The 25,677-nt window shown below is 54.5% G+C and overlaps 3 protein-coding genes across 9 annotated transcripts; 1 reads left to right on the forward strand and 2 right to left on the reverse strand.

The window, feature by feature from the left end:
* The first annotated feature begins 45 nt into the window (after positions 1 to 45).
* UBXN11 (UBX domain protein 11) lies at positions 46 to 11,730 on the forward strand. Of its 5 annotated transcripts, none has more exons than XM_063418791.1 (13): positions 46 to 644; positions 1,255 to 1,345; positions 1,554 to 1,654; positions 2,344 to 2,398; positions 3,325 to 3,401; positions 3,856 to 3,970; positions 5,216 to 5,433; positions 5,731 to 5,808; positions 6,623 to 6,743; positions 7,836 to 7,942; positions 8,142 to 8,215; positions 8,911 to 9,057; positions 9,692 to 11,730. In XM_063418791.1, the coding sequence occupies exons 2-13, from the start codon at positions 1,258 to 1,260 to the stop codon at positions 9,852 to 9,854; spliced, it is 1,344 nt and encodes a 447-aa protein (XP_063274861.1). In that variant the 5' UTR covers positions 46 to 644; positions 1,255 to 1,257; the 3' UTR covers positions 9,855 to 11,730. The 5 variants fall into 5 exon arrangements, with proteins under 5 accessions (XP_063274861.1, XP_063274864.1, XP_063274863.1 ...); XM_063418794.1 differs by having other exon boundaries at positions 10,747 to 11,730; XM_063418793.1 differs by having other exon boundaries at positions 8,142 to 8,209.
* On the reverse strand, positions 11,312 to 13,144 carry SH3BGRL3 (SH3 domain binding glutamate rich protein like 3). Its single transcript, XM_063418821.1, has 3 exons — positions 12,914 to 13,144; positions 12,492 to 12,659; positions 11,312 to 12,217 (listed from the first exon to the last, which is right to left on the reverse strand). Exons 1-3 carry the CDS (start codon positions 13,127 to 13,129, stop codon positions 12,152 to 12,154), a joined length of 450 nt encoding a protein of 149 aa, XP_063274891.1. The 5' UTR covers positions 13,130 to 13,144; the 3' UTR covers positions 11,312 to 12,151.
* Positions 13,145 to 13,221: 77 nt separating this feature from the next.
* CEP85 (centrosomal protein 85) lies at positions 13,222 to 25,442 on the reverse strand. 3 transcript variants are annotated; one of them, XM_063418775.1, is made up of 14 exons: positions 25,055 to 25,442; positions 24,038 to 24,109; positions 23,370 to 23,510; positions 20,556 to 21,274; positions 19,780 to 19,913; positions 18,853 to 18,970; positions 18,277 to 18,462; positions 17,784 to 17,936; positions 17,539 to 17,693; positions 17,226 to 17,346; positions 16,758 to 16,808; positions 16,570 to 16,677; positions 15,852 to 16,068; positions 13,222 to 15,576 (listed from the first exon to the last, which is right to left on the reverse strand). In XM_063418775.1, exons 2-14 carry the CDS (start codon positions 24,090 to 24,092, stop codon positions 15,413 to 15,415), a joined length of 2,322 nt encoding a protein of 773 aa, XP_063274845.1. In that variant the 5' UTR covers positions 24,093 to 24,109; positions 25,055 to 25,442; the 3' UTR covers positions 13,222 to 15,412. The 3 variants fall into 3 exon arrangements, with proteins under 3 accessions (XP_063274845.1, XP_063274846.1, XP_063274847.1); XM_063418776.1 differs by lacking the exons at positions 24,038 to 24,109; positions 25,055 to 25,442 and adding an exon at positions 21,602 to 21,852 and having other exon boundaries at positions 23,370 to 23,495; XM_063418777.1 differs by lacking the exons at positions 17,226 to 17,346; positions 17,539 to 17,693; positions 17,784 to 17,936; ... (5 more) ...; positions 24,038 to 24,109; positions 25,055 to 25,442 and adding an exon at positions 16,990 to 17,056.
* Positions 25,443 to 25,677: the final 235 nt, after the last annotated feature.

Below are 25,677 nucleotides of genomic sequence, written 5' to 3' on the forward strand. Positions count from 1 at the left end.
GCCAACATCTCTGGAAGTGTCCAAGGCCAGGCTGGGCAGGGTTTGGAGCAACCTGGGATAGGGGAAGGTGTCCCTGCCCATGGCAGGGGGTGGCATTGAGATGAGCTTTGAGGTCCCTTGAGCCCAAACCAGTCTGTGCTTCTGTGAACGCCCCATCAAAGGAGGTAAAACTGGGGGGATGATTAGCCTGTGCTGCTCATCTCCAGCTGGCGAGGCCAAGCTCCCTGGAGAGCAGCACGGAGGAGCAGGTGGGATGGGGACACCCAGGAACGGCCCCTGGGATGGTGACACGCGCTGGGTGGAGCTCAGGGCATCAGCGGGGCCAAGAGCGGTGCCCAGGGGAACAAACAGGGACCGAGGCAGCAGGTGAGGGGATCGGGGGGAGCTGCGCGGCGTGAGGGGGCTCAGGCCAGGCTGATGGGTGCGTGTGGAGAGGGCTGAGGAGAAAAACGGGACCCGCTGCCGGTCCGGTCCCGGTCCCTGTCCCTGTCCCGGTCCCGGATCCCGGGAGAACGCGCGCGGTGCCTGCTGGGAGTTGTAGTTCCCGGGAACTACCGCGCCCACCACGTGACCAGCGCCGGACCAATCACAGCGGCCCCCGCGTCGCCGTGGCAACCGCCCATAAACAAGATGGTGGCAGGGGGGTGAGTGAGGGCCTGGGGAGGGCGGGGTCCCCCCGGGCTCGGACCCCCCTCAGTTCGGGTATCCACCACGAGGGTCTCCCCAGCACACCCTGGGTCACCCCTGCCACCCCTGTCAGCCCCCCCAGGGCCCTACCTACAAGTGTCCGACACCAGAGAAGTAACAAGACGTTTCCACATCCTCAAACAGCCTTGGAACACCACCTATTTTAACGGTTCCATTTAACCTCGCAGTCTCCCTGCTCGATTTCAGAGCAAAATCTCCCATTTTGCTCCCAGTGAAGTTTGCTGCCTCTGTTAACCGCAGAGCACCGTGCTTTCTTTTCACTAAAATAACTCGATTTTACCACTTTCTGCCTCTCTGCAAGTGTTGTGGTCTCTTTCTGCAAGCTCCACTGCGTGTTCACTATTCCAGCTGCTGGGATTGTACCGTCCCAAGGTCCTGGCTCCTGAGGAGCGCCCACACACGCCCAGAAATTTGGGAATACTGATGGCATCCATGGAGCACCTGCTCTCCTTTGCCCCCTCTTTCCCTCAGCACAACCTTCATATTTCCTTACCTGCTTTTGGAGGAGCTGTGTCCAAACACTGACCTGTTTTCCTCCTTTTTCAGGAGATGCCAGGCTGTTTCCTAGGACAAGGAATCCCTGCAAGGCACCCTCCACTCCTGCTCCAGGGGACAACACTGGAAAAGAACATGGAAGGTAAAAAACCCTCCTTGGGTTTGGGAGTTCTGGGCCATCGGTGTTTTGGTGACACCCCAGGCCAGACTCCTTCCTGTGGCCCCCCTCTTGCACACACAACGAGGTGGTGACACCAGGAACCAAGGGATTTCTACCCAAAAAACCCTCCCTGAGTTCTGTGTGGGCTCCCCTGTGCACCCCAGCCCTGCCCAGGTGTTTGTGCTTTCAGGTGCAGCTCACGCTGACGTGGAGCTCGTGTCCTCTCTGGCAGAAAAAATCTCTCTGTTGGAACAAAAAATAGAGAAACAAGCACAGGAAATCCAGCTGAAGGTAAAAGTCAGCCTCTTGCTCTGTGCCCTGCCACAGGAGTTCCACCTCTCAGACCTTGTGTGGGCTCACAAGTTCATCTGTGGCCTGCTGTTAATTACCCAAACGAGGCCTTTACAAAGCAACAGAGCAGTGGGATGAGGCCTTGGGGTGACAGAGGGGACAGTCCCTGCTGGGACTTCTTGCAGCAGTGACTCTCAGCACCCTGGCACTAAGATTAGCTGCTCTTTGGCTTCAGAATTTTTTTTTTCCTCCTGTGGTGGTGCATTCCCCCTTTTGTTTTCTGAAACTGCAGCTGCACACACAGCAGCATCAACCTGGAGCAGCCCTCTCTGCATCACTGAATAGAATAAATACCCTTCAAAAGCTTAGAATAAATACCTTTTTTGTTTGGGTTTTTTTTAAGAAGTGGCTGCAGAGGTGCTGGTTTAGTTTCTAGATCAGCCCCTCCCTACAGGTCTGAGCAGGAGCATCTCCTGCAGATGGGTCACCTATTCCTGGAGTTCTCTATTTATCCCATCCCTCATTTGAGTCTAATTAAGGTGTTTGTGAGGTGACTCAGCCCTTCTGACCTTTAGCCATCCCTGGGTGGGGTGAGAGGACCTGCACCAGCCTTGACTAATTGTGCAAACTGTGCTGGAGGTGCTGAGGCCAGGAACTGACCCAGCTCATGATTTGTTCTGTCCCTGAAGGACGGGAGGATTGCTGAACTCGAGGAGAAGATAAAGGCTCTTCAAGATGGAGAAGGTAAAAATTATTCTCCCTTTGTCGCCTGTGGGAGAGCAGCAGAGCTCTGGGCAGGGCAACAGAGCAGCCTGGAGACCTCTCTGAGCTGTCCTGGGCTCCAGAACCCAGGAGCCTCCCTGGTGAGAGGGGAGCTCCACAGAGGGACCATTTCCCAAAGCAGATCTGCACTTCAGCTTGTATCTGTTACCCTGGTGCAGTGCAAAACATCATTTCCTGACCTATCTTCTTTGGGTTTCTAAGTTTCCATGAGCGTGAAGCCAACCACAGACACACGAGGAGCAAAACAAAGAGCAGTAAATACTGCAGAGTTCAAACAGGCAGGAAAGCAACTCACAGCTGAGAGAAACCAAAAACCCACTCGGAGTCTCCCACAGGATTCCAGGTCCAGCCTAACACTAAATTGAGCCCAGCTTTCAGTGAGTCACTGCAGGTCTTTTCCCCTGCTCAGTTCCCTGAGTCCAGCAGCTTTCCAGCCCCAGCTGGAGCCCACACACATTTCCTGCAAGGCTGAACTGCCTTGTCTGTGCAGAGCTGTGGTGAGTTCTCCATTTCCTGAGCACAAAACACAAATGTGGCTATCAAACCACAAACATGAGGTCTGTGCTCCCCGTGCTGCCATCCAGCCAGGATTTCAGGATCCATGGACAGCTGCTCATTTTGGGCTCCTTAAGGCTGAGGGAGCCAATTCCCACTGTGTGGTTGCCAACAGCCCCACTCACATCAGCTCCCACAGCATAAAACTTCCCCAGGCTTGTTCACAACTGTCCTTTAGTCTGTCAGTGTTGTTGTCAAACCACTGCAGGGGGAATTGTCAGAGTCCCACAGGTGTGAGTTCCCTGAGCCAGGCAGGAGCTGCTGAGCTCTGCCCTGTGTGGCACAGCCCTGCTTTGAGGATCTACAGAGAAACATCAACCTTCCTCTTACAGATGCTTCTGACTCTTCCATCACAGAGGAACTGGAAATGAGGTGCCTCCAGCTGCAGAGCCAGGTCTGGGAGATGGAGGTGAGGCTGCTCTGCTTGCCCTGAGCCAGCTGCTCCTTTGGTCTGAGATCACTGCAGTCCCAGTTTGGCCTTTTTCAAGCTGTCCCTTTGATCATCACAACCCTTCACCTCTGAAAAGAAGGAGCAGGTTAGATGTGAGCAGCAGAAGGTTTTAAACACACAAACATCTGTGCCTCCTGCCAGCTTCATTCTGATTTCCAGGGCTGTAGAAATGCTCAGCTCCTGCAGTCCTGGGCGGTTCCTCTGCCACCACAAATCTTTCCTCCTCCCTTTTCCCTGCTGCTGATAGAGCTGCTATCACTGCCCTGCCAGAGTGAGTCTGTGTGCCAGGGCCAAGGAGCCCCAAGGCAAATCTCTTCCACCTCCTCACTGCCACAGCTGACCCCTCTCAGGCCCCCATTTCCAGTTTTCTGAAGCTCTGGTCACCAAAGCTGACCTGACCTTCCTCTTGCAGCGATTCCTGAATGATTATGGTCTGATTTGGGTTGGAGAGGCACGGGACCAGCCGGAAGATCCAGAATCAGCCCAGGAGGAAGAGGAGCTGCCAGCAGGGAACCTCTGCAAGCCGGGTAAAGCACCAGCACTCCTGGCTGAAGCTGCTGCTCCAGCTCCCACTGCAGGCTCAGGGAAGGGAGAGTAGATAAGCACCAAAACCTCAGGATTTGGGTCTTCAGAATTTGGGATCCTGTGCCAAGGTCTTCATCAGTCCCTGTCAGGGTCACAGACATGGAGCAATCAAACAGGAGCTCAGCAGAAGGTTTAGTTTTATATACCTGTATTTTGTACACCCTTCTGGGGGAAGAGGAGAGCACCTGATGGCTCAGCCCTTCAGGAGGAGACCTCACAGCAGCTGTTTCCTGCAGAATTCACAAACCCTGCACATTTGAGGCTTGATTGCTCTAACGACATTGACACAGAGTGGGTGGAAAAGGGAATCAGGTGCCTTGTGTACACAGGAGCTGTAACCTACCCACAGAGCCTGGCTCCAACAGGGAGGATTGTTTGCCTTTCCTCCCAGCCACCACGGGAGGGTTTAATTGAGACCTGACTCTGCTGTCTGGGGTCCAAGCAGCTTTGGCAGTGGCTCCTTAGGAAGTGGTAACAGAGGCAAAAAAGAAAATTATTTGCACTGTAGAGCCAATGCTGCTTCCTCACCACCATGCAAATATTAGACTAGACCTTCCCTTAGATGTACGAGGGGAGAGACAGAGGGAGATCAGCAGAAAGTTTTGGTTTCAGCTCAGTGCCCCTTTTCAAGGGTATTTCCGCATCGTCCTTTAGCAACTCATAAAAAAGCAGAACCACCAAAGACTTTAACTCAGCTTAGACCTTTTCTCTCATTTCTTGTTCTGACTTCATTCCTCTGCCCCGTCACAACCCTTTTACTGCCTCACCCTGCCCCCCTCAAGCACCAGACAAACATCCTGGCACAGCCCCTGCCCTGCTGCAGGCAGCTGCCTCTGTTTACTCTGGCACCTCCTCAGCACCTGTGCCCTGATCCATTGATCCAATCTGGTTAATCCAAGCCCTGCAGTTCCTCATCCTGCCCGGCACAGGGACAGCACGAGGCTCCTGAGAGGATCAGCGAGCCCGGGGGCCGAGGGGGGCTCCAGGAATGTCCCCAGAGCTCCGAGCTGCAGCCTCTGCCCTGCCCTGGCGGGGCTGCACCGCAGCAGAAAGGCTGCACCACATTCTGAGAACGTGTGAAAGGCAAAGCACAGGCAGCCCAGAAGTGTCAGGGCTCAAACACACCTCAGATTCACACAGATAAATCTGCCCGGCCCTTCCCCGTAACTCCGATCCCTCTGCCGCAGGTGGAGCCGTCCTTTGCAAACACCGGATTGATTTTGATTTAATCCTGGAGAACATTAAGGAGTTGAACTCGCTGGTCGGAGAGGGCATTTGTGAGATCGAGCACACGGCCCGGGGGGCTCGGCTGAGGCTGCCAGAGCCGCTCCCTCTCACCCTGTACCAGAACGGGATCGTCGTGGGCCAGGGAGCGTTCCGGCCCTACCAGCACCCGGCCACACAGGTAGGGACAGGACCCAGAGCCATCCTGCCTGCACTCACTGAGCCCCAGGGAAGGGGATGGGGCTTCTGAGCTCATCCCAGTCCTACAAAGCCCGGCTGCACACTTGCACCCCCACACTGCCTTTAAAGCCTTGCATGCCTCGTGCAGTCATTTTTAGAGATGGAGGTTCCGTGGCTTTGGTGCAGACCTTTCTGCAGGGCCACAACACCACAAAAACAGGAGCAGCCCAACAGAAAGATCAGTCCTGAGCTCAACAGAAAGTCTGAGGTGTGACCACGAGCTCTCCTGTTGTTTCAGCAATGCCTGCAGGACATCATGGATGGTTATTTCCCCTCAGAGCTGCAGCCACGCTACCCCGACGGCGTCCCCTTGCAGGCAAGTGCCACGCCCAGCTTTCAGGCAGAAAGGGCTCTCTTGCTTCCCAGAACAGCTCAGGTTTTCTTTTTTTCCTCAGCAAGGGGAGTTGAGGTTTGTGGTGCTGTGCAGGTGTGCCAGGGGAGCAGGGAGGCACGGGGGGCACCTGCAGCAGCCGTTACAGGAAGGGTTTCAGCATCAGGGGTCAGGGGTGTCTGTACCTCGGTGAGCCTGGCTTGGAACGAGGCTTCTGAGAGCACTGCAGGCTCTGTGAGAGAAACAGCACATGCAGGAAGTCAAGAGCTGTGTCACAGAAAGGAGGGGAAAAAAGTTTTCAAACAGTTCCCCTGGAAAAGCTTTTAACGTGAGATTGAACAAGCACCTTTTAAAGAGGATGTAATGAGAGTTTATTTTGCCACAGTTTAAATGGATTTGGCCACCTGAGGTTCTCTTTGGTCCCAGTTTTTGATTTCTCAGAAATAGCAAAGAGCCAAAGCCACATTTGCAGGCAGAGAGCCTCAGAGGACTCAAATCTAGGTCTTGGAGTGCACCTGAACTGTCAGCAGGCACAGCCACAGGCTGGACTTTCCCTCTGCCACGGAGAAACCAGGGCACAACTGCACGAACAGGACAAGGCCAGGCCAGCTGGAGCGAGCTGGGAGCTGTGGAGGTCAGAAAGTCACAGGGAAGGGGAATTGTGCAAAGCTCTGAGGTTCCCTAGAGCCTGTGCATCACTGGTTTCATTTGGGGTTTACAACTGCTCTTGCCATTACTGCAGTTCACTGGGCTGTGATGCAGCAAGAGGAGCTTGTGCAACAGCCAGATTTGCTTACAGGTCACTGACAGGAGGGACGTGGTGTTTCAGAAGCCAGACCCTCCAGAGAGCTTTCCTGGCCTTGGCCAGGTGGTGGGTACTTCAGAATCCAGCAAAGTGCAGGAAAGCTCCAAGATCCCAGGTAAAATCTTAAACCTGCCTCAAAAATACAGCTCACTCCTGAGGAGGAGGACTCTGAAACCTTACCAGGGCAGTGCAGGTGGTAGGAGGGGAACGTGAGGGTCTCAGCAAGGAAAGCAACACTTCTGGGTCAGGGCCTGGTGTTGTCTCAGGAGCTGGGAGCCAGCAGCACACACAGGATCCTCTCAGCATTAGTCCTGCCTAACAATGAGACAGGACAAGTAATAAAAGAATAGAAATTAATTACATTTCAAAAACGTATCTGCCCTGTGCCTTTCTGAAAGGCCAAGCTCCTTCCACCTTCACCACATCAAAGGATGCTGGGGTAACCCTGCAGGCCTGGGGGAGAGTTGCTTGCAAACACTGCTCCTTCCTCCTACCAGCTCATTCCAAAAATGTAGATATCATCAAGCCAAATCAACTGTAACTGTACTGAATACGGGACAGTTTCTCTTCAGACTTTCACAACAGAAAATGGGACATCAAAGGCCACAGATTCCTCATTTTGCTTCTAGACACTTGCAGTGTGTGTAAGCAATGTCTGACAGGGTTGGGAAGTCAAACAGTCAGAGACAGAAATCAGTGGGGCTGTGGGTGCATCACTAAATAACCCACCACGTGTACCACCCATGAGAAGCAGCTGCCTGCTTACACACAACTGTGCTCAGTCACCTCAAGGCTAAAGCTAAACATCCCCCTTAGCCAAGCAGTAAAAAAAAAAAAAAAAAAAATTCTCCAAGCAAAAAGGAATGGACACCTACAAATACACCCTCACAAAGTGAAAAATGCCCCAGTCTGTACAAACGGTGATAGCCCCAGTTTCTCACAGCAGAGCTGCCTGCCTGCTGTGCATCCCAGCTGTGCCCTGAACAGGCTGCGCTGTTCTCTCTGCTGATGTTGACAATCAAACATTTCGTGGGGCAGAGAGTGGGACAGCTTGAGGGGAGGAACCCGAGAGCTGCTCTCAGCCTCGCTGGGTGCCAAGAGCTCTCCCTGCCGGCTGCTGCTCTCTCCTTCCACCAAATCAGCCTCTTCTGGGACCAAAATGTTTGTCACAAAGGTCACACACGGACATCCCTCCCCTCTGCTCCAGCAGGTCCCAAAGCCTCCTCGGAGCAGGTTCCCAACAAACTTCCCAAGGCCCTGAGGCACAGAGGGAGAGCGGGCAGTGCCCGAGGCGCGGCCGGAGCGGCGCCGCAGGTACGAGTGGACAGCCCAGACACCCCCGAGGAGAGCAGGGGTGATTCTGTACCCTCAGCTCCCTGCACAGCACCAGCACCCTCCCCTCAGGCCTCTCTGGGCTCCGTGGAAGCTCCCAGAGAGGCTGCAGCAGGCACTTGGCACTGGCTGCTCGCCCTGCAGCCCGGGCAGTGCTGACACTCGCCTGCTTTGCTTGCAGGGCTCTGAGGGGCAGCAAAGCAGCAAAGAAATCCTGGTGGAAGCACCTGGGGTGGCTGCCCTGGAGAGGTACAGGTACAGCCCCTCACCCCCTGCCCTCCTCTTCCTCCTATTTCATCACTGCAGGTTTAGTTCAGGGAGTTCAGCTCAAGAAGTAAATGGACTTTCCCCTTTTAGACCTTAGAAACAGTCAGACAAAAGGCCAAGTTCGGTCCTTTGGGAAAACCACTGAATTTTTCATGGCAAACATGCCATATTTTACATCTCTAACAAAAAGCTTCTGTTGTTCAAAATGTCACTTATTTATGTAAAAGTTTTCCCAACAGCAAGCCAAGGCCTAAGAGTTTGAAACCATTGAAGGAGCTCTTTGCAGTCATGTAAAATGGGAGAACCCCTCCAGGAAATGATGCCCAGGTGGGAGGTCTCACTAACAGCACTTTTCCACTCAGTCTTGTGGCAAGCCAAGACCCAAATACCTAATGAAAAAAAAAACCCAAGCAGATTATTTTTAATCAAAGAAGTAGGACGAAGTACTTACCAGCCTGGTTTAAAATGAAAAAGCTAAAAAAGGTCCATAACCCTCTTCAAGGCACCTTCAGGCTGAGAAAGCACAGCAGCAGTTTGGGTTGGTCTGGTTGCCCACGGTCAGACAGGGCCTCGTTCACCTCAAGGACGTTCCCAGACATGAAACTCCTCTCCCCTGCTCTGCTCATGGAGGCTCTGCCCGCTGAGGGAGCTCACCCTGGGCTGAGAGGGTTTTCTGACCCCAGGGTGAAGCCAGCTGAGGAGGCTGCAGCTCCTGGCCCTGAGTTCTGCGCTCTGCGCATCAGATCCGAGAGCGGGGAGCAGACGTACGAGCTGAGGATGCTGCTCACGGACACCATCGGGGACCTGCGCCGGCACCTCGCCCACATCAGGTAGTCCAGGACCCCTCCCCTCCTCGCCTGAGTCTGTAGGACCCCAAAAAAAGGGCTTGAGCTTCAAACATCAGCCTAAGCTGGGTGACAGCCCCGGCCCTGTGCCCACCTACACTTTCCAGGCAGCAGTGCCAGGGTCCTGAGAAGCTCAGAGCATTTCACACCCACCCTCGCCACACAGCAAGAGAGAAACTTCTTCTTTCTTCCCAAAATCACCATCAGATCCAGGCCATGCTGCCTTTGCCTCCTTCCAGCACTCACCCAACTCCTGCCACCCTTCCCAGGGTTCTGGAAGCTGAGCTGCAGCCTTTGCTTGGCTCAGGCAGCGGTGTCCCAGCACATTTAATGCTGCACAAGGGCTCCCTCAGCCTGTTGGGGACAGTTCCCTTTGCTGTCCCCTCTTCCCACTGCTGCTGCAGGGATGGCCCTGGCCTCGGTGTGAGCCAGGATGAGCTCAGTGGGATGCACGAGCCCCCTTCCTCCCCACTGCAGCTGGGCAGGCTGCTCCGTGCCTGGCTGGCTGCAGTTCGGAGCCCTTTTTTCTGCTCTTGCATAACCACAGCTGGATCAGCCAAAGCATCTCAGCGAGACCCTGGGAGATCCCTGAGTAGGAGGTTGTGCTGTTCCTTCCTAGGGGTGGAAACTCGGACTATGAGATCATCAGCACCTTTCCCCAGAGGGTGTACACGGACAACTCCAGGAGCCTGCAGGAATGTGGGCTGGTCCCCAGGGCCGCGCTGCTGCTCCGGAGGAGAGAGCCCTCCCCGCAGGAGGGGAGGGGGCTGCAAACAGCCTGAGAGCTCCTCAGCCCCAGCTCTGCACGGGGAAGGAGCTGCCTCTCACCTTACCCAACCTGCCCTGGCTGGGAGAGGTTTTCTTTCCAGATTTAGTTTCACCGTGCCATTACCTGGGATGGAGAAGAGCTGGGGGGGCCAGGCCCAGTCCTGCTGCCCCACAGCACAGCTGGGTCCCAACACAGGGACTCCAGGCCTGGCTCCTCATCTCTGTGCAGGGTCACACACAGACAACCCCTGCCCAGGGGAGCCTGCCAGCTTCACCCCGGCACTGGGCAGCTGCTCAGCTGGGCTCAGGGACACACAGCCAGGGCCAGTTTGCTTCCTACACACGGCTGCTCCCTACAGATTCCACCTGCACTGACACCAGGGGACAAATAGGCTCAGTCCCACGGGCTGTGCTGGAGCTAAACCTGAAGGCCCTGAGCCATTGCAGGGCTGGGGCTGAGCCAGGCCTGACTCGGGAGATCCTGCTGGGCTTCCTGTACGTGCAAACTCCTTCCCTTGGACAGCCCCAGCTGCAGCGGGGCCCAGGCTCCAGCCTGCCTGGAGGAACCCGCCCTCCTCCTCCTCCTCCTCCTCCCTGGCGGCGCTGGATGCTGCAACAGGACACCGTGTCATTGGAGACAGCACAATCCCTCCTCGCCGTCTCTGCCGAACCCTGAATGAAGCATCTTCCTCCCTCTCCCGCGGGCTGGGGCTGCACTTTTCCCTTTCCCTTTCCCCAGCACATTCTTCCCATTCCAGCTGTGACAAGCTCTCACTTGACTCCCAGCTGACAACACCCACTCAGGCGAGGCAGGGCCTCCTGGCAGCCTCCCTCCTCGCAGACCCAGCCCTCATTAAAGGCTCCCAGTAAAACCCTTTATCTCAGCTGCAATTTCCACTTCCTTAGATTTCAAAGGCACGGTTGCTGTGGAAGCTCAGGGTGCCCAGAGCTCTTCCCAGACCCCTCTGACCAAAGCTGCACAAGTCAAACACAGGAAGCAAAATCAGCTGCTGCCACAGCTCCCCCTGAGCAGTGACTCAACGCACAGCTCCCGCTCAGCTTCCTCCTTTTCCCACCTGTAGCAGACTCGGGAGCAGCTGTTTCCCTGCCCCTCTGTATCCTGGTCTGGGCAATCTTTGTGCCAAGGGTTTGTTCCTCACTCCCACGCCGGGCTGAGGCTGTCCCTGCCCCAGGCTGAGGCTGTCCCTGCTCTGACTGTCACTGTCACCACGCAGAGGACAGGAGTGCTCTGGTGGCTGTCGCTGCTGCGCCGCAGGACATTCAGACACGTCCTGTGAGCCCTGATCAGCAGCAGCAATTTAAGGTGTTAAGATCTTTGTGTCAGGCTGCAACAGCACGTACAACCCACTCAGCTTCTCAGCTGGAAATGACTCACAATCCTTAGGGAGGGTGATGTTTAACCTGTAGCCAAAATAAAGCCGAATTTAAAAGGAACGCAAGAGTGGCGCTGTGAAAGGTACAGTAACATTTAATAGCATCTCGGAAGACAACACCGGTTATAAACTCGCTTTTTGGCAGGAAAACAAAATGCACTTGGTCCAGGATTGCAAAAAAGCCAACTCCAAGAGGAAAGATTGGACAGCTGGAGCATCAGCTGTTCTGGGGCAGCCCTGAGCCATTAATGCTCACAAGGGAGCCTGGTCAGGGTGGGGGCAGCCAGAGCAGCACAGATCCCACTCCAGCCCCACCCATTCCCCAGGCAGCCTTCGCCCCCAGCTCCACCGTGGTGGGCACTCAGACCCCAATTCTGTGCAGTATTTTTGCATTAAATTAAGACAAACAAAAAACAACCCAACCCTGTACTTAGTTGCCATAATCTCTGCAGCTGAGATGAAGAGGGGGAAAAGAAGAGAAGAAAAAAAAAGGAAGTGAGGCAGCAGAATTTACAATTTTAACAGCAACTGGGAGAAGTGGGAAGTGCCACGCAGCCCTAAGCCCTTCCCTCCCGAGGCAGAGGAGGGGGCTGAGGGCCAGGGACACCTCGCACAGCCCCGGAGGCTTTGCTGTTTACAGAGGCACTGGAAGCTGCCGTGAGCCAGGCCCAGCGCTGCTCACGGGCCAAGCGCAGCGAGGTCACCACACTCTCTTTGGATCCCTCTGAGATGACACCGGGGTTAGGCGGGAGGGAGTCGGAGGCAGCTGCAATGAGGAGTTTTGGTCATGGGTTTTTCCCGTGCTGGGATACAAGTCCTGGTGCCAGGACAGCACTGACAACCTGGAGGTGAAGGTGGTTGGAGATGAGGACGCTCAGGGATGCAGGTAGAGTCCAGGATGGGAGGGGAAGCGGGGCTCAGGCCAACTTCAGGAACTCCTGCAGAGTGTTTTGCTCCACCGCTTCCACGAAGAGCTCATAGTCCTGCAGGGAAACGCCACACGGTCCCTGAGCCCATGGCACAAACTGTTCACAGCCCTGGCACCAGCTGGGTGTGCCAAGGATGACAGCACAAAGTGGGCACAGCCCCACTGCCACCCAAAGCCCCCTGCCTGGGTCCCCTTTTTCCCAAGGCAAACAGCCGTGAATCCTGGCAGCACCTGGTCCCTGCACCTCACACAAAATAACTCTCAAGGCATCTTGCACATCTGTAGCAAAGCCAAGGACAGGGCATCCCCCACCCCCGAGCCCGCCTCACCCCGCAGTACTGGTCCCCGTTGACGATCTGGGGTGGGATGGCTTTGGGGTTGCCCGCCTTCGCCCTCATCTCCTCCCGGAGAGCGTTGTCCTGGGAGATATCCACCAGCTCGTACTTGATGTTCTTCCCGTCAAGGATTCGGGTTACCTCGCTCTGTTGGGATTTGATCTGGAACCCGGGTGGAAAGGCAGGTTATGGGGACAGGAGAGGAGCCCGAAGGGCGGGCACACACCCAGCGCGCTCAGCACAGTGCCCAGGGTGGGTCTGGGGACAGATGGGGACGCTGCAGCGCGAGCAGGGGAGGGGACACCGAGGATGGGGCACCGAGGATGGGGCGGGGGGGCTTCGCTGCTCCACGGAGGAGAGCCGCCCACCCCCGGGGAGAGGGGCCCGGAGCGCCCAGCCCTGCCCGCGGCGCTCACCTCCCGGGAGCCGGTCACCGAGGTGCTGTAGACCTTGAGGGTGCTCATGGCGCGATCGCGGCCGCTCCCAGCGCTCAGCCCGGCGGAGGCAGGCAGGGAGGGCGGCTCGGCGGGGCTCGGCGGGAGGGAGGGACCGGGCGGCGGGGGAGGAGCGGCGGCCCCGCCACCGCCCGGCATGTGACCGCGGGGGCCAATGGGGCCCGCGGGCCCGGGCATGCGGGCTCGGCGGGGCCGGCCCCGGGACACCGCCCCGCGGCACCGGGGACGCACCGGCACCGCTCGCACCGGGCACCGGGGACGGACCGGCACCGGGAACGCACCGGCACCGCTCCCACCGGGCACCGGCACCGGCGGCACCGGGGCCGCACCGGCACCGCTCCCACCGGGCACGGGCAGCCACCGGTACCGGTCTCACCGGTCCCCGGTACCGCTCCCACCGGGCACCGGCACCGGCCCCGGAGCTCCTCCCTCCCCACCCCAGGACGGGCTCGCAGAGTGGGTCAGAGCGGCTTTATTTGATACTCCAGATACTCGATACAAACAAGCGGCGAGACAGAGGCTGGTACAGGGACACCGAGCCCACGGGACCGGGCACAACCGGCGGGGGACACGCGTGGCACGGAAGGGGGGACAGGGAGGGCACACGGTCCTGTCCCCCCGGCCTGGGGCCCAGGATTTCCCCAGCACCAGCAGAAAGCAGCACCTGGGGACACCTCGGGGCCAGAGGGGCTCAGCTGGGCAGGGGACGAGGAGAGGACGCGTGCCCAGGGAGGGACACGGGACCGGGAGCAGCTGAGGTGGCTTCAGCCACAATAATCTCATCTCAGAGTCACCTCTGCAGGGACAGAGGGCAAACCTGTCCCCTCACAGCACCCATGAATGAGATCTTGCACCCCCAAAGCAAAGGGGAGAAGGAGATGGTGCCCAAACCCCCTGAGAACCTGCAGGAGCCAGCAGAGCTCCCAGCAGTCAGGACAAACAACTTCAAAAATAGCCCTGGAAATGTGTTTTTCTCAGTACACAGCACCAGCAGCCTGGGGACAGGCACAGCCAGGAACAGAACACCCAGGGAGAGCAGGACAGACAGACAGACAGTGCTGCATGCTCCCTGTGCAGCACAAACCAACCAGTTCCTTGCCACCATCCCCCATGGTGGCCAAACACCGAGAACAAAACAGATTTGGTCTTAAAATTTTAACACAAAGGAATAACAAAAGCATTTCTGCCGAACCCAGGGCTCGCAGCCCCAACATAAACCAAGAGCAGCCACACAACACAAGTGTCAGCAGGATTTTCCCCTGTCAGAACTTGGTATCTTGCTCTTAACTCAAGATGAAAACCAAAGTTCCACCCTCAGACTCCAGACTGTAAAGCTGTCACTGGGGTTAGGGGGGGTTGTGGTACAGAGAAACAGATCCCACCATGGTTCATTTAGAAATCCCAGTACTGGCAGGGGAGCAGGGAAGGAGGGACAGGGCTGTGACAAAGCCCAAGTGGCCACTGCCTTGCAGGAAGAGCTCCCTGTGCCACTCCCTCCACATTAGGACCAGTATGGCTTTCTCCCAGTAAAGCAGGAGTGTCCCCAGGGGCACAGAGGCTCTTGGAGGCACTGGCAGGGGCCACAGACACACGGGGCTCCCCAGGATTGTTTGTGATGGCTCTAAAAGGCTGTGAGAGGGAAGAGCAGCTCCTCACCTGCCAGTGGATGCATTAGGCACAGAGCAGAGTGGGGGCAGAGGGTTCTTCCAGCTCATTAAGGCACTTCAGCATCAATTCACTTCCTCTGCAGTCTGAATCACAGCCCACTCCCAGTGCTATTTCAGGGGGACACAAGGCTTAAGGCTTCTGGGGTAACTGCCCAGGGGGAGTGCTTTTAGAATCTTTTAGTGCTGCTGTATTCCTCAACTCATGCCGGCTGCTGAAAGACCCCAGTTGCATTTACCTGGGGAAAGCAGACCCTGCTCTATCAGTCCAAGGCAGTAACACCTCGATGTAAATGCCAGCAGTGTACCTGGCACACCTGCCTGCCTGCAGAATCCAGATATCCCACACACACTCTGATAACCCTCCAGTCCCACTGGTCACACAGGACCTGCACAGGGAGGTGATCAGCAAGACCAGGGCATGCATTTCCTTTTAGCCACGAATTTAACCATTACATTTGCATGTTCAGCATTTGACATGCCTGGAAGGCAAGTCAGAATTCATCTCCCAGCATCAGAGACCACAGCAGCTCCAGCAAACACAGCATAAAACACATTCCACAAGTTCAAAACTACTGCAAAGCCCGACACCAAAGCCCTGAATTATCCCAGTTCAGCAGTCAGCAGCTGAACACCTCCGGCAACAAACCCCCTGATTCCTCACAGAGCAGATAAGTCACACATCCTGCACCCGAGCAGAGGGATGGTAAAGTGCTGAATAGGTTTAGGGTTGTAGGAGCACCAGACTCCTGAGAGTTTCAAGTCTTCATTCCCTGTCTTACTTTGGGAGTGTTCTCTACTGGGTGATGCAGTTGTCTCCCATGTCCTGAGCGTATCTGTCAGATATTGCAGTCCTCAAGTCCTCCACCTCCTTGTGAAGCTGTTTTACCTCCACCAGTTTCTTGGCCAGGCCGTCAGGGCTGAGCAGGTCATCCTTCTCCTTCCCAGGGCACTGCACAGCTGTGGGGTCAGAGAAGGGAGTTTCCTCACATGCAGTTCTCAGCAAGGATCACACACATTTGCAAGTCAGCCAGAAAAACCAACTCACATTTGCAAAAGAGGTTCTACTTAACATTCAGTTATTACAACATGCACCTTTGAAGCAAGCCAACCACAGAAAGAGTTCAGAAGCCCAGAAAGAGAACTCTTCATGCTCTGTGTGAGTTATTTAATTCTGCCACAGCGCAGGAACAGAAGGGTTTGTTCTGCCACGGCTCAAAAGGAAATGCACTTACAGTGGATGCCCAGGAGCAGAGAGAGGTTGGGGTCCTTGCCCTGAGCCCTCTGGGTGACGATGCTGCAGACGGAGTGCAGGTCCTGCAGGCAGCTGGCCAGCTCCCCGTGCAGCTCGTGGGCCAGGCGGGCGCTGTCAGCGGGCAGGGGCTGCGCCTGCCGCAGCCGCTCCTGCAGCGTCAGGTTCTTCTCGATCAGCTCCTGGTTCTGCACGGACAGCTGGACACACGGACACGGCCCGTCAGGGGAGCAGCAGCACTGCCTCACCCAATGACCTGCTCTGCCATGGGAGCACTGAGGCAGGGCTGGTTTGCACCGTGGCCAGAGGAGTGACTGTCACTCCCCGCGGGGACTGGATCAAGCAGGGAGTGCCCCGTGAAGCTGCCCCGGCCCTGCCGGGCAGTGGCAGCCCCCAGCAGGGCTGTGCACCCCGCAGGGGCTGTGCCTGCCCCGGGGGCTGCTGCTGAGGGTGGGCTCTGCCCTTCAGCCGGGCCTGCTCCTGTTCTGCCGCCCCCAGCTGGCGAGCTCGGCCTCCTCCCTCCCATCCCCAGGAGTTCCCCAGGCACAACCTGCTTCTCCTGCTCCTTCCACAGCCCTGACAGGACAGCTGACTAGCAGGGAGCAGGAGAGATGGAGGTGCTGACTAAATCCAGGGCCTTGCTAAAAGACAACCCACTGTCCATTGAGTGCCACAGCCGGGCACTCCAAACACCCCCTGACCTCCTTCACGGCAGCCCGGAGCTGCTGCAGAGCATTTTCCCTTCTCATCGCCTCCTCTTTCAGGGCTTGGCTTGTCCCCTCTTCCTGGGCCACCTGCTCTTCCAGGCTCTGGAACAGACCACGGGAACACAGTAAGGCCAACTCATTTCACAGCACATTCTCAAGGGTCCCTCCCTGTCAGCTCTCACCTTGACTTGCAAGGATAACTGCTCCATCTTCTTCTGCTTTTTGTCCACAATCTGGAATTAAAAGCAGAGGCATCAGAACTGCCCACACAGATCCAGTGATACCACCAGGAATTCTCCTTCAGTAGGACAGCATCTCCTTCCCTTTCCTGTCCATTTACTGCTCTAATCACAGATGCTCTTAAGAGTGGACTTGGATAAAAGGCACAGTTAGATTTATCAGCTAAAAACAGACCAGAGACATTGTATTCTTGTGGTTTTCCTCTCCCCTCTTCTGCATTCTGCATTACTGGAGAAATGTGTGGTTATCACACCAACAACAGCTTTTAGAACCCTGCAGTCTGGAATTCAGGAACTGCTGCTTCAGTGCCATTGTGTCTTTGAAAATCCCTGATTTTTATCTGCATGCCATGCCTGCTGTGAGTCAGTGGAAGGAAAAACGTGTGACTCCTGACTGGGACAGCCCCTTACCTTCCTGAGGCAGTCACACTCCTTCTTCAGAGAGTCATGCTCCATTTTCTGCCTCTCCCCATCCTGGGCAGGGGGTCCTCTCTCTGCATTCTTTGCATACTGCTGCAACTTGTCCTGCAAGCTGCAATTAGCAGAACAACATGGGGAAAAACAGTTTTATTTACAATCTCTCCCTTACTTCAAGGAGGGAAACAACATGAGGAGTGAAATTCACTTCCTATCAAATGTCAGTATTGCCCTGCCTGCATCCCAGCCCAGGGCTCTGGGCAGCAATTCCTGCAGTGCCAGGGTGAAGCTTATTCCTGATTCCCACCTGCGCACAGTGGACAGAAGCTCCATCTCCTTCTGTTTTTGGCTTTCCAGATGCAGCTCTTGCTCCCTGCAGGCAGCCTGGACATCTCCCAGCTCTGTTTCCAGTGCCAGCACTGTTTCCTGCAGGGCTGTAGTCTTCAGTTCAGATTCCTTCAGCTGCAACAAAAGGGGAATAAATGTAACTATAGAAAAGTCCCCTGAGTAAGTATGTGAAGAGCCACCAGTGCAACTCAGAGGAAGTTTCACCTTCTGACTCTGTTTCTGGTGGTCCTCAAGGGTTGGAAGATCAGCCAGGTATCGTTCCAGGGTCTCAATTCTCTGCTGTCTCTCTCTGTTTTGTTCAGATTCCTTCTGGCATTTCTTTTTAAGGTTATTGATGTGTTTGTCTCTTCCCTTTACCTGCAGAGACAGTTATAGACAAGCTTAGTTTATTTAATTTCTTATTTCTTCTCAGTCTTCTGTAAGCCCACTCATGTAGCTTTTTGCTACACCACACAACACCAAAATACAAGATGCCTTTAATTCATTTCTGCTCATTTAGCTAAAGACAGGCATTTTTTAATTCAAAAAGGAGTCACTGAAATGCTCCTAGCTGCAGGAGGAAAGGCTTTTGCTTGTAAACCACAGCCTACAACGAGATGAGAAAACACCTGCAATTACAGCCTGCCAGAGAAAAGCTTCACCTCAGCACTACACTGACAAAACAAACCTCCCCATTTCCAGAGGAACAGGATCATACCCTTTCTTCCTGTTTCTTTAACTCCTCTGCATGTTTCTGCACCGTTTCCTTCAGCGACTCCCGGGCCAGCTTCACGTCCACCTCTGCAGCAGCCAGCTTCCTCTGCAGCTCGATGTTCTCCTTGCTGAGGGACTCAGTCTTCTCTGTGAACTGTGCTCGCAGGAAGGCGTTCTCCCGCTGCAGCTCCTGCAGGCAGGGACAGCCCCTGAATTTGGGGTTACAAACTGGCCCAGGGCTGTGTCCTCATCCTGCCCAACTCCCAGACATCCCTCAGAGAATTTGGGGTCACAAACTGGCCCTTGGCTGCCCAGGGCTGTGTCCTCATCCTGCCCAACTCCCAAACATCCCTCAGCCCACCTGACACTCTGGAACAGCACCTGGCAGTGCTGCCAGGTATTGGCATCACCAGCACAGCTTTAATGCAACCAAAGGGCCTCAGGGCTGGACACCTCAGGGGGCACACATGGTAGCTCCACACAAGGGATAATTCCTAATTTGATTCTGCACAGCAAACAGCTCAGCAGCAGTGGCAGGCCATTGGATTCAGCACGTGTTTCTCACTCAGCCCTGCTGTACCTGCATCCTCAGCATGTAGACATCCCCATAGGACGCAGGGCAGCCCAGCAGGGCACTGTGAACCTGCAGCTCGCTCTCCCGGACCTTCTGCTCCAGCTGGGAAATGTGCTGCCTCTGTCTGTAACAAAACAGGCAATTCACTGCTCTCAGACACAGAGAGCAGCAGCACGACACACACAGGGCCACCACAGCACTGCTGCTCCACAGTGACAGGCAGAGCAGAGACAGAACTCTGCAACTCAGAGCTCACCTGTGGAGAAATAAAGGTAAACACTTCGACCTTTGTTACAATTCTTATTAACTTTTCTTCCCTTCCCTCCTTTCAAAATCCTTCCCCAACCATGATTACAGGTAAGACACACAAGCCTTGCATGTTTTAGAGGATCCAGCTTGACTCTGGAACTTAGGGGTGAAATGAACAGGTGACTCAAAACAAGGAAGAAAAAGTATTTACAGTCCAGATGCTGAAGGTGCTTCTCATTAGGACTTACATTTCCAAAAAGCTTGTGCACCACTAGCTGTAGGTAAGAGAAATGCTGTTTGCCAGCCCAGAGTCACAAAAACTAAATTTAAAATAAAGATCTCAAAGAGCTCCCAGAAAGTCCTTAAGCAAAAGAGGCAGTTATTTTGACATTCCAGATAATCATGATGTGAACAGAAATCTCTATCCATTATAAAACACAGAAAATCATAACTAAAAGTAATTTATATGAGTTGTTCAGGATCATCATCCTAATTCCAGGAAGGAATGAGAGAGGAGCTCAGTTTGTTCTCCAAGGCCCTTACATTGTTCTTTGCAACAAAACAAGATCAGCTGGGCAAAAGGGACTCTGAGAAATGAGCCTTCCTTGGTACTTTCCAAACCTTTCCTTTCCAAATGCACACAGACTGGAGCCTTTAGGCCACATGTCAGTGTCAAAGCCTCACCTGTCAATGAGGAGCTCTTTCTCCTTGAGCAGGTTTTCATTGGAGTTCAGCATATTGATCCACTGGGCTGGCTCAGGTGCAGGCAGGGATGGGGAATACATCGAGGAATGGGGGCAGGTGCCTCCATTTTGTAACTGCAAGAGGAAACAAAACAAGGAGGGAGAGGTCTGTGCCCCACAGGGGTAATTGCAACACTGCTGGAGCTATTTTGCACACTGTGTGCTCATCTGCATGCCAGGGCACGGCTATTTCAGTCTCTGTTGATGTCCAAGAACAAGAAACTTTCCCCAAGCACAACTGGAGATTAACAAATAATTTTAGATCACTGTGCTAGCTCGCTGGAAACAATTTGTCTCCATTAGGGTACAGCTGGTGGGAGGTGGTAAACAAACAGTTTCCACTTAATAAACTGCTGTTAGTTTCATGCACGTTTTCAAAAAAGTCTTTCTTAACCCTAGCTACAGAATAAAGCTATTCTAGACACTGTTTAAAACCTCTTGACATGCTTTTTCTTCACAGCTTCTATCAGACAGGGTATTTCAGCTCTAGATCTGGCAGGTGGTGCAGCCCTGTAACACAACCCAGGGCTGCTCTGCACACGCAGCGTGTCAGACGATACCTGTGACACCACAAGCTGCGAAAACAACCATTAGGAGACTTTTGGTGGCACTCAGGGAGAAGCATGAGACATCTTCCTCCTGGCTCCTTAGTCTGGGACAACAATTCCTGACTAAAGAGACAGGAAGGGTTTCAAATTCACAGTCACAGCCGCCTACCTGCATCTGCTCCACCTGCAGGCGCACTTTGTCCAGCTGCTGTTTCCAGGCGCTGAGCTCGCACACGCCCTGGTGGGGGTGCAGGGTGCAGCCTTCCTGCGCCCACGCTCGGCCTGGGGGAGCTGCTACAGGTTTGGAATAGAAGCTGCTGGCCTGGACTCCTGCTGCCATCAGCCTGCTCGTGCCGGGCCACGTCCCGTCCCGCGGCTCGCAGGCTGCGCCGGCCCCCGGCGCCTGTTTGCTCTCTGGCAGCACCTTGAAATGGTCCTTGCCTGCCTCGGAGCTCGGGTGGAACTTCTGGCACCTGTGCAGAGGGTCGGGGCACAGATTGTCCAGAAAGAGGGACTGGTTGAGGGTCTGCTCGATGGCCGGGGTGTCAAACCTCCAGGCGTCCTCTGTCCTCCCGTGCTCAGCAGCAGCAGCCCAGGGGTGCCCGCAGCCGTTCTCCCCCGAGGCCCTGCAGAGGTGCAGCAGCTCCCTGGGGGGCACCTGCAAGGGCTGCCCCCCGCTCAGGTCCCCGTTCCTGGCCAGCCCGGGGTGCTCGGGGGCAGAGCCTGGCACGGGAGGCTTTGCAGAGCTCTGGGAACAGCCCTGGTCCCCTGCAGGGCACAGCTTGGAGGGCGAGGCACCCAGCGTGGAGGGCATAACGTGGGCTGTTGGAATGGTCACCTGGGTTTTGATGGGATGGAATGAGGAACCGCTACTGGAATTGCAGAAGTCTAGGGGAAGAAGAAGAGTGATACTCTAATTACAGTCCTGAAAATACAATCCTCCAGTGAGCTTTCCAAAATGATTTCAAAACCAGTTCCTTTCCCACTGAACACATCCTCCTGAGCAGCAGCAGCATGACTCAGGCACACCTGTGCTCCCCTCACTGCAAGTTTCAGGAACCTGCTGACCTTTTCCTACCAGCACAGGAAGAATCCGAGTTCAATCCATATTTTTAATCCCTGTTTTTAAGATACTCTAGTATAATCTTGAATCAATAATGTTATCTAAGTTTAGAAATCAAGTCCTTGATACTGAATAAAAAGGCTGAAACTTACTGAGCTGAACACTGAGCCCGTGGTCCTGCTCTGCCCGTCCCACAGCTCAGCGACTCCAAAGCGTGAGCGGAGCTAACAGGAGCCTTCCCTGAGGCCATGGTGAGGCTCCCACATGGCTGACCCGAGGCTCTGACCTTCCAGCTCCTCCAGGACACCACGGCAAGAGCCTGTCCCAGAGCTGGAGCAGTGGCTCTCACCTATGGCCACAGGAAGTGAGACAGAGCTCCCACCCTGCCAGCGGGGCACCAAACCTGGTGTAGGGAACTCGGGGTTATTCTTAGCAACTCTCAGGTTTCAATACAGCAACAGCAAGGGCTGAGAAAGGCAAACAGCACAGTGCCAGTTCCCACTCCCCGTCCTGAGACGTTCTGTGTCGCAGAAATTCCAGGTTTCTCCCAGGAACACACACTTGATTTCCTCATGGCTTTGGCCAAAGGCCCATCCCCACGTGATGCTCTAACAGGTCACCCTCCCACCTGTTTGTACCCTTCCAAGCATTGCTACAACAATGAATAAACACTACAAATTGAAAACAGCCCAAATCAGACACTGCAAAGACCAAAATCACACTACAGCAGAACTGTTGCAATAAAGGCACTCAATCCTTTCATCAAAAATGAGCAGTGAGGGCAGAAAATCTCTCGGCCACTGCTTGGCTGTGCCTGGGCACTCCAGAGAACACCATGCTACTGGGCAGCTGCAAGCACGTTCACCTTGGCAAAGACAAGAGACAGCACCATTTCCTTTTACAGCCCCTAAATTTATCCCCTGGTGTCATTGTCAGGAGCCCGAGTTCCCTGAGCAGTACATCACGTGTGGGTGCTGCAATCAGTTCCTGGAGTGTGCTGAGGGTCCTCACAACAACATTTCTGACTGATGTACTGAGCTCAGCGTGCCTCAGCAGCAGCCAGGCCTGCAGGTCACCCTCGGCTCTCACAACACGGCTGTGACATCACCAGTGCTCAGAAGGGCCATTTCCCAAAGGGAAATCATCTCCCCTGCCCCCCTTGCCAAATGGGTGTTTTATTATCCTGAGAGAGGCCTGATGGAACACTTAAACATGTGCTCGTGTAGTATTTCTAGCAATACTTCCAACAGCCAGACCTGCTAAGGACTCCATTTCACTGGCACATTATTAAGATCTACAGCTCATTCCAAAGGCTCCCTGGAACACACGGATGTGGGAAGTGTTTTAAGGAACACCACAAAGTCCCTCATTACTGAAAAGAGAATCAATGAAGATGAAAAAAAAAACAAGTGGAAAGGATTGCTGGGACCAGAAAATTCACAGATTGTGCCTCAGCTGAAGGCCAGGCTGCAGAGTTCTCAGCTCCAACACTGCAGAGCCAAACACTTCTGCACAAAGGCACCTAAAAATTATTTGCTTAAAAAAACTTAAAAATCACACACTGGACAAAAGATCACTCTCACTGGACATCAAGAACCAGCACATCACCAAGGCAGCTTTTAGTCAGTTAAAGGCACAGCAGTGAGACAACAACCAAGCTCAGAGAAACAGCCAGTCCCTGCCTCACCAGGTTACACCTCAGACACCTGGATTTGAAATGGTTTGAGACATTCTGAGAGGCTGTGGGTGCCACCCCATGGCCCAGTGTGCCCCAGGTGCCACCCCATGCCCCAGTGTGTCCCCCAGGTGCCACACCATGCCCCAGTGTGCCCCCCAGGTGCCACACCATGCCCCAGTGTGCCCCCCAGGGGCCACCCCATGCCCCAGTGTGCCCCCCAGGTGCCCCGGTGTGCCCCTCACCCTCGGTGCTGCCGGAGCAGGAGGTGCCGATGCCGCCGTCCCCGCTCTCGCAGCGGCTGAGGCGGCTCTGCGACTTCACGGGCACCATTGGCCTCCTCCACTCAGCCTCCAAGAGCCTGCTCCTCTGGCAGCTGCTGGGCTCTGCAGGGAAAAAACAGGGATATTTAATGCTCTCATTAAGACATGTGTAATTACCAAACCCCCAAACCGGGCCTTGCTTCGCTGCCCGTGTTCCTGTTAGAAAAAATACCTTTTGCAAAAGGAAATGGCAGGAAGCACAGGGAAGTCAAATAATATCAACAGGAGACTGAAAAACAATCTTGGTAAGGAAGTCAGAATGCAGAAGCTGTAAATTATACTCCCATTGATTAGTTTGGGCATGTTACACCCAGCTGGTGCTCTGACTAAAGAGGGCAGCAGCACAGCAAAACTGAGCACATTAAAGAGGTGTTTTTGCATTAACTCCAAAGAACTCTTCCAGATACATCAGCTGACAAGGGAGAAATTCCTTATCAAATTATTGCTGAAAAAGCAGGCAACGGTAGAAAATAAGACTTTTTTGAACAAAAGGCTTCTGGTAGAGAATATTCTGAGGGCCACGTGTCTCCTTAGAGAAACTGAAACAGGATCCAACAACAGCAGGGCCCCGGAGAAGGGAGGGTCCTTACCCAATGGATTCTTCTGCAGGAGCCTCAGGTCTGCATCTTTCTCAGGAGCAGCCATTTTATCTATCTAGAGAACTGGATAAACGAATAAAAATCTTATTTTGAGTATAATCCACACCCCGTTCCCACTAACCAAGCAAAGGGTACACACACAGCAGCTGCTCATCAGATTAACACAGCATTTAGTAATTAATTAGCTTCTTCTCCTGATAATACCTGGTTTTCCCCTGCACAAACACTTAAAAAAACCCGAACCTTGTAGGTTTTCTTTACACCTGAGAAAGGAGAATTCCTGTTTGCACCATTCCCCAGGTATTCAGCAGCACCTTTCAGCTGTTCTCCCCAAGGCAGGTATTTATAGAGCACCTGTCACCACGGTACCTGCACGCTGAATCTGTGTCTGCAGAGACTGAAAATTTCCCTTTAAAACCCTTAACTCTCAACCAGATAATTTCTGCCCTCTGTAGAGGTCACTGAGCAGCTACATGAGGAAAAAAGTCCTTCAAACACCAGCCTTGCTGTGCCATAAATAGCAATCTTTATCTGCTCAGAGTTTTGGATTTATTTATTTCTCTGAGTGCTTCAGACAGAGAATTTCCTGTCTCTGATAATGCAAGTGCAATTTACATCTACACAGTGGAAATTCAAGGCCTCTACAAACCCATACTCAATCCTCAATGAGCAGCTGTTACAGATTCTTGTTAAACTGATTCAAAGAGCTCAGAGGAGACATTAATTCCTACAAAACATTCATATACACAGATGTTACAACCTAAGAGAAACATTAGAAATGCAAGAGGATAACGAATCAGAAACAGCATTTTACTCAGCAAAGAAATGAAACACTTCTACATAAATGTAGTGCTTATTAGGGTAATTTAAGTATAGTTAATTTAGGCAGATATGCCCAATTTTAGGTAAATTTCTGACAGGCTGGAGGTCCCGGTTCTTGAGGGTAGGGTGGGGGGACAGATTCTGAGGAGCCAGCCCTGAGGGTCTGGGGGCTCCGTCTATCAGCACCTGATCCAAAGGCGGCGGGGAAGGGGGTGTCGGTCCTGCGGGCCCGGTCTCTGGAGAGGAGCGGGAGCCGATTCCTGAGGGCTGGGGGGGAAGGCCATGAGGAGCTGAGAGACCGGTCCCTGAAGGGCTGAGGGTGCGGTGCCGGTGTGGCGGTGGCGGTGCCGGTGTGGCGGTGCCGGTACCGTGAGGGTCCGGGCTGGGCCGGGCTCCGTCCCTCACCTGCCCCCGCCGCCGCCGCCGCGCCTCTCCCGCCACCCCCGCGCGCCGCGACCGTTACCTCCGCCGGCGGGGGGCGGGGCTTCACGGCGTATCAGCCAATCAAACACTTCGGCCACGCCCCATCCGCGGCTCATTGGTTTGCCTGAACTCTGTCCCCGCCCCCGCCGCGCCCCGCAGAGAGCGCGGGCTCTGCCGGGGGAAGAGTGGCCGCGGGCGGCACCCGTAGGGCGGGCGCTGAGGGGGCCGGGAGGCCTCAGCCTGGAGCAAAGGGGGATCGGGGAGAACGTCTGGATCCCCACAGCTCCCTGGCAGCAGGAACAACAGGACAAGAGGAAACGGCCTCAAGTTGCACCACGGGAGGATGAGGTTGGACGTCAGGAGGAATTTCTTCATGGAAAAGGTGG

Source organism: Prinia subflava, chromosome 24 (assembly GCF_021018805.1).
Source record: "Prinia subflava isolate CZ2003 ecotype Zambia chromosome 24, Cam_Psub_1.2, whole genome shotgun sequence".
NCBI classification, from domain to species: domain Eukaryota; kingdom Metazoa; phylum Chordata; class Aves; order Passeriformes; family Cisticolidae; genus Prinia; species Prinia subflava.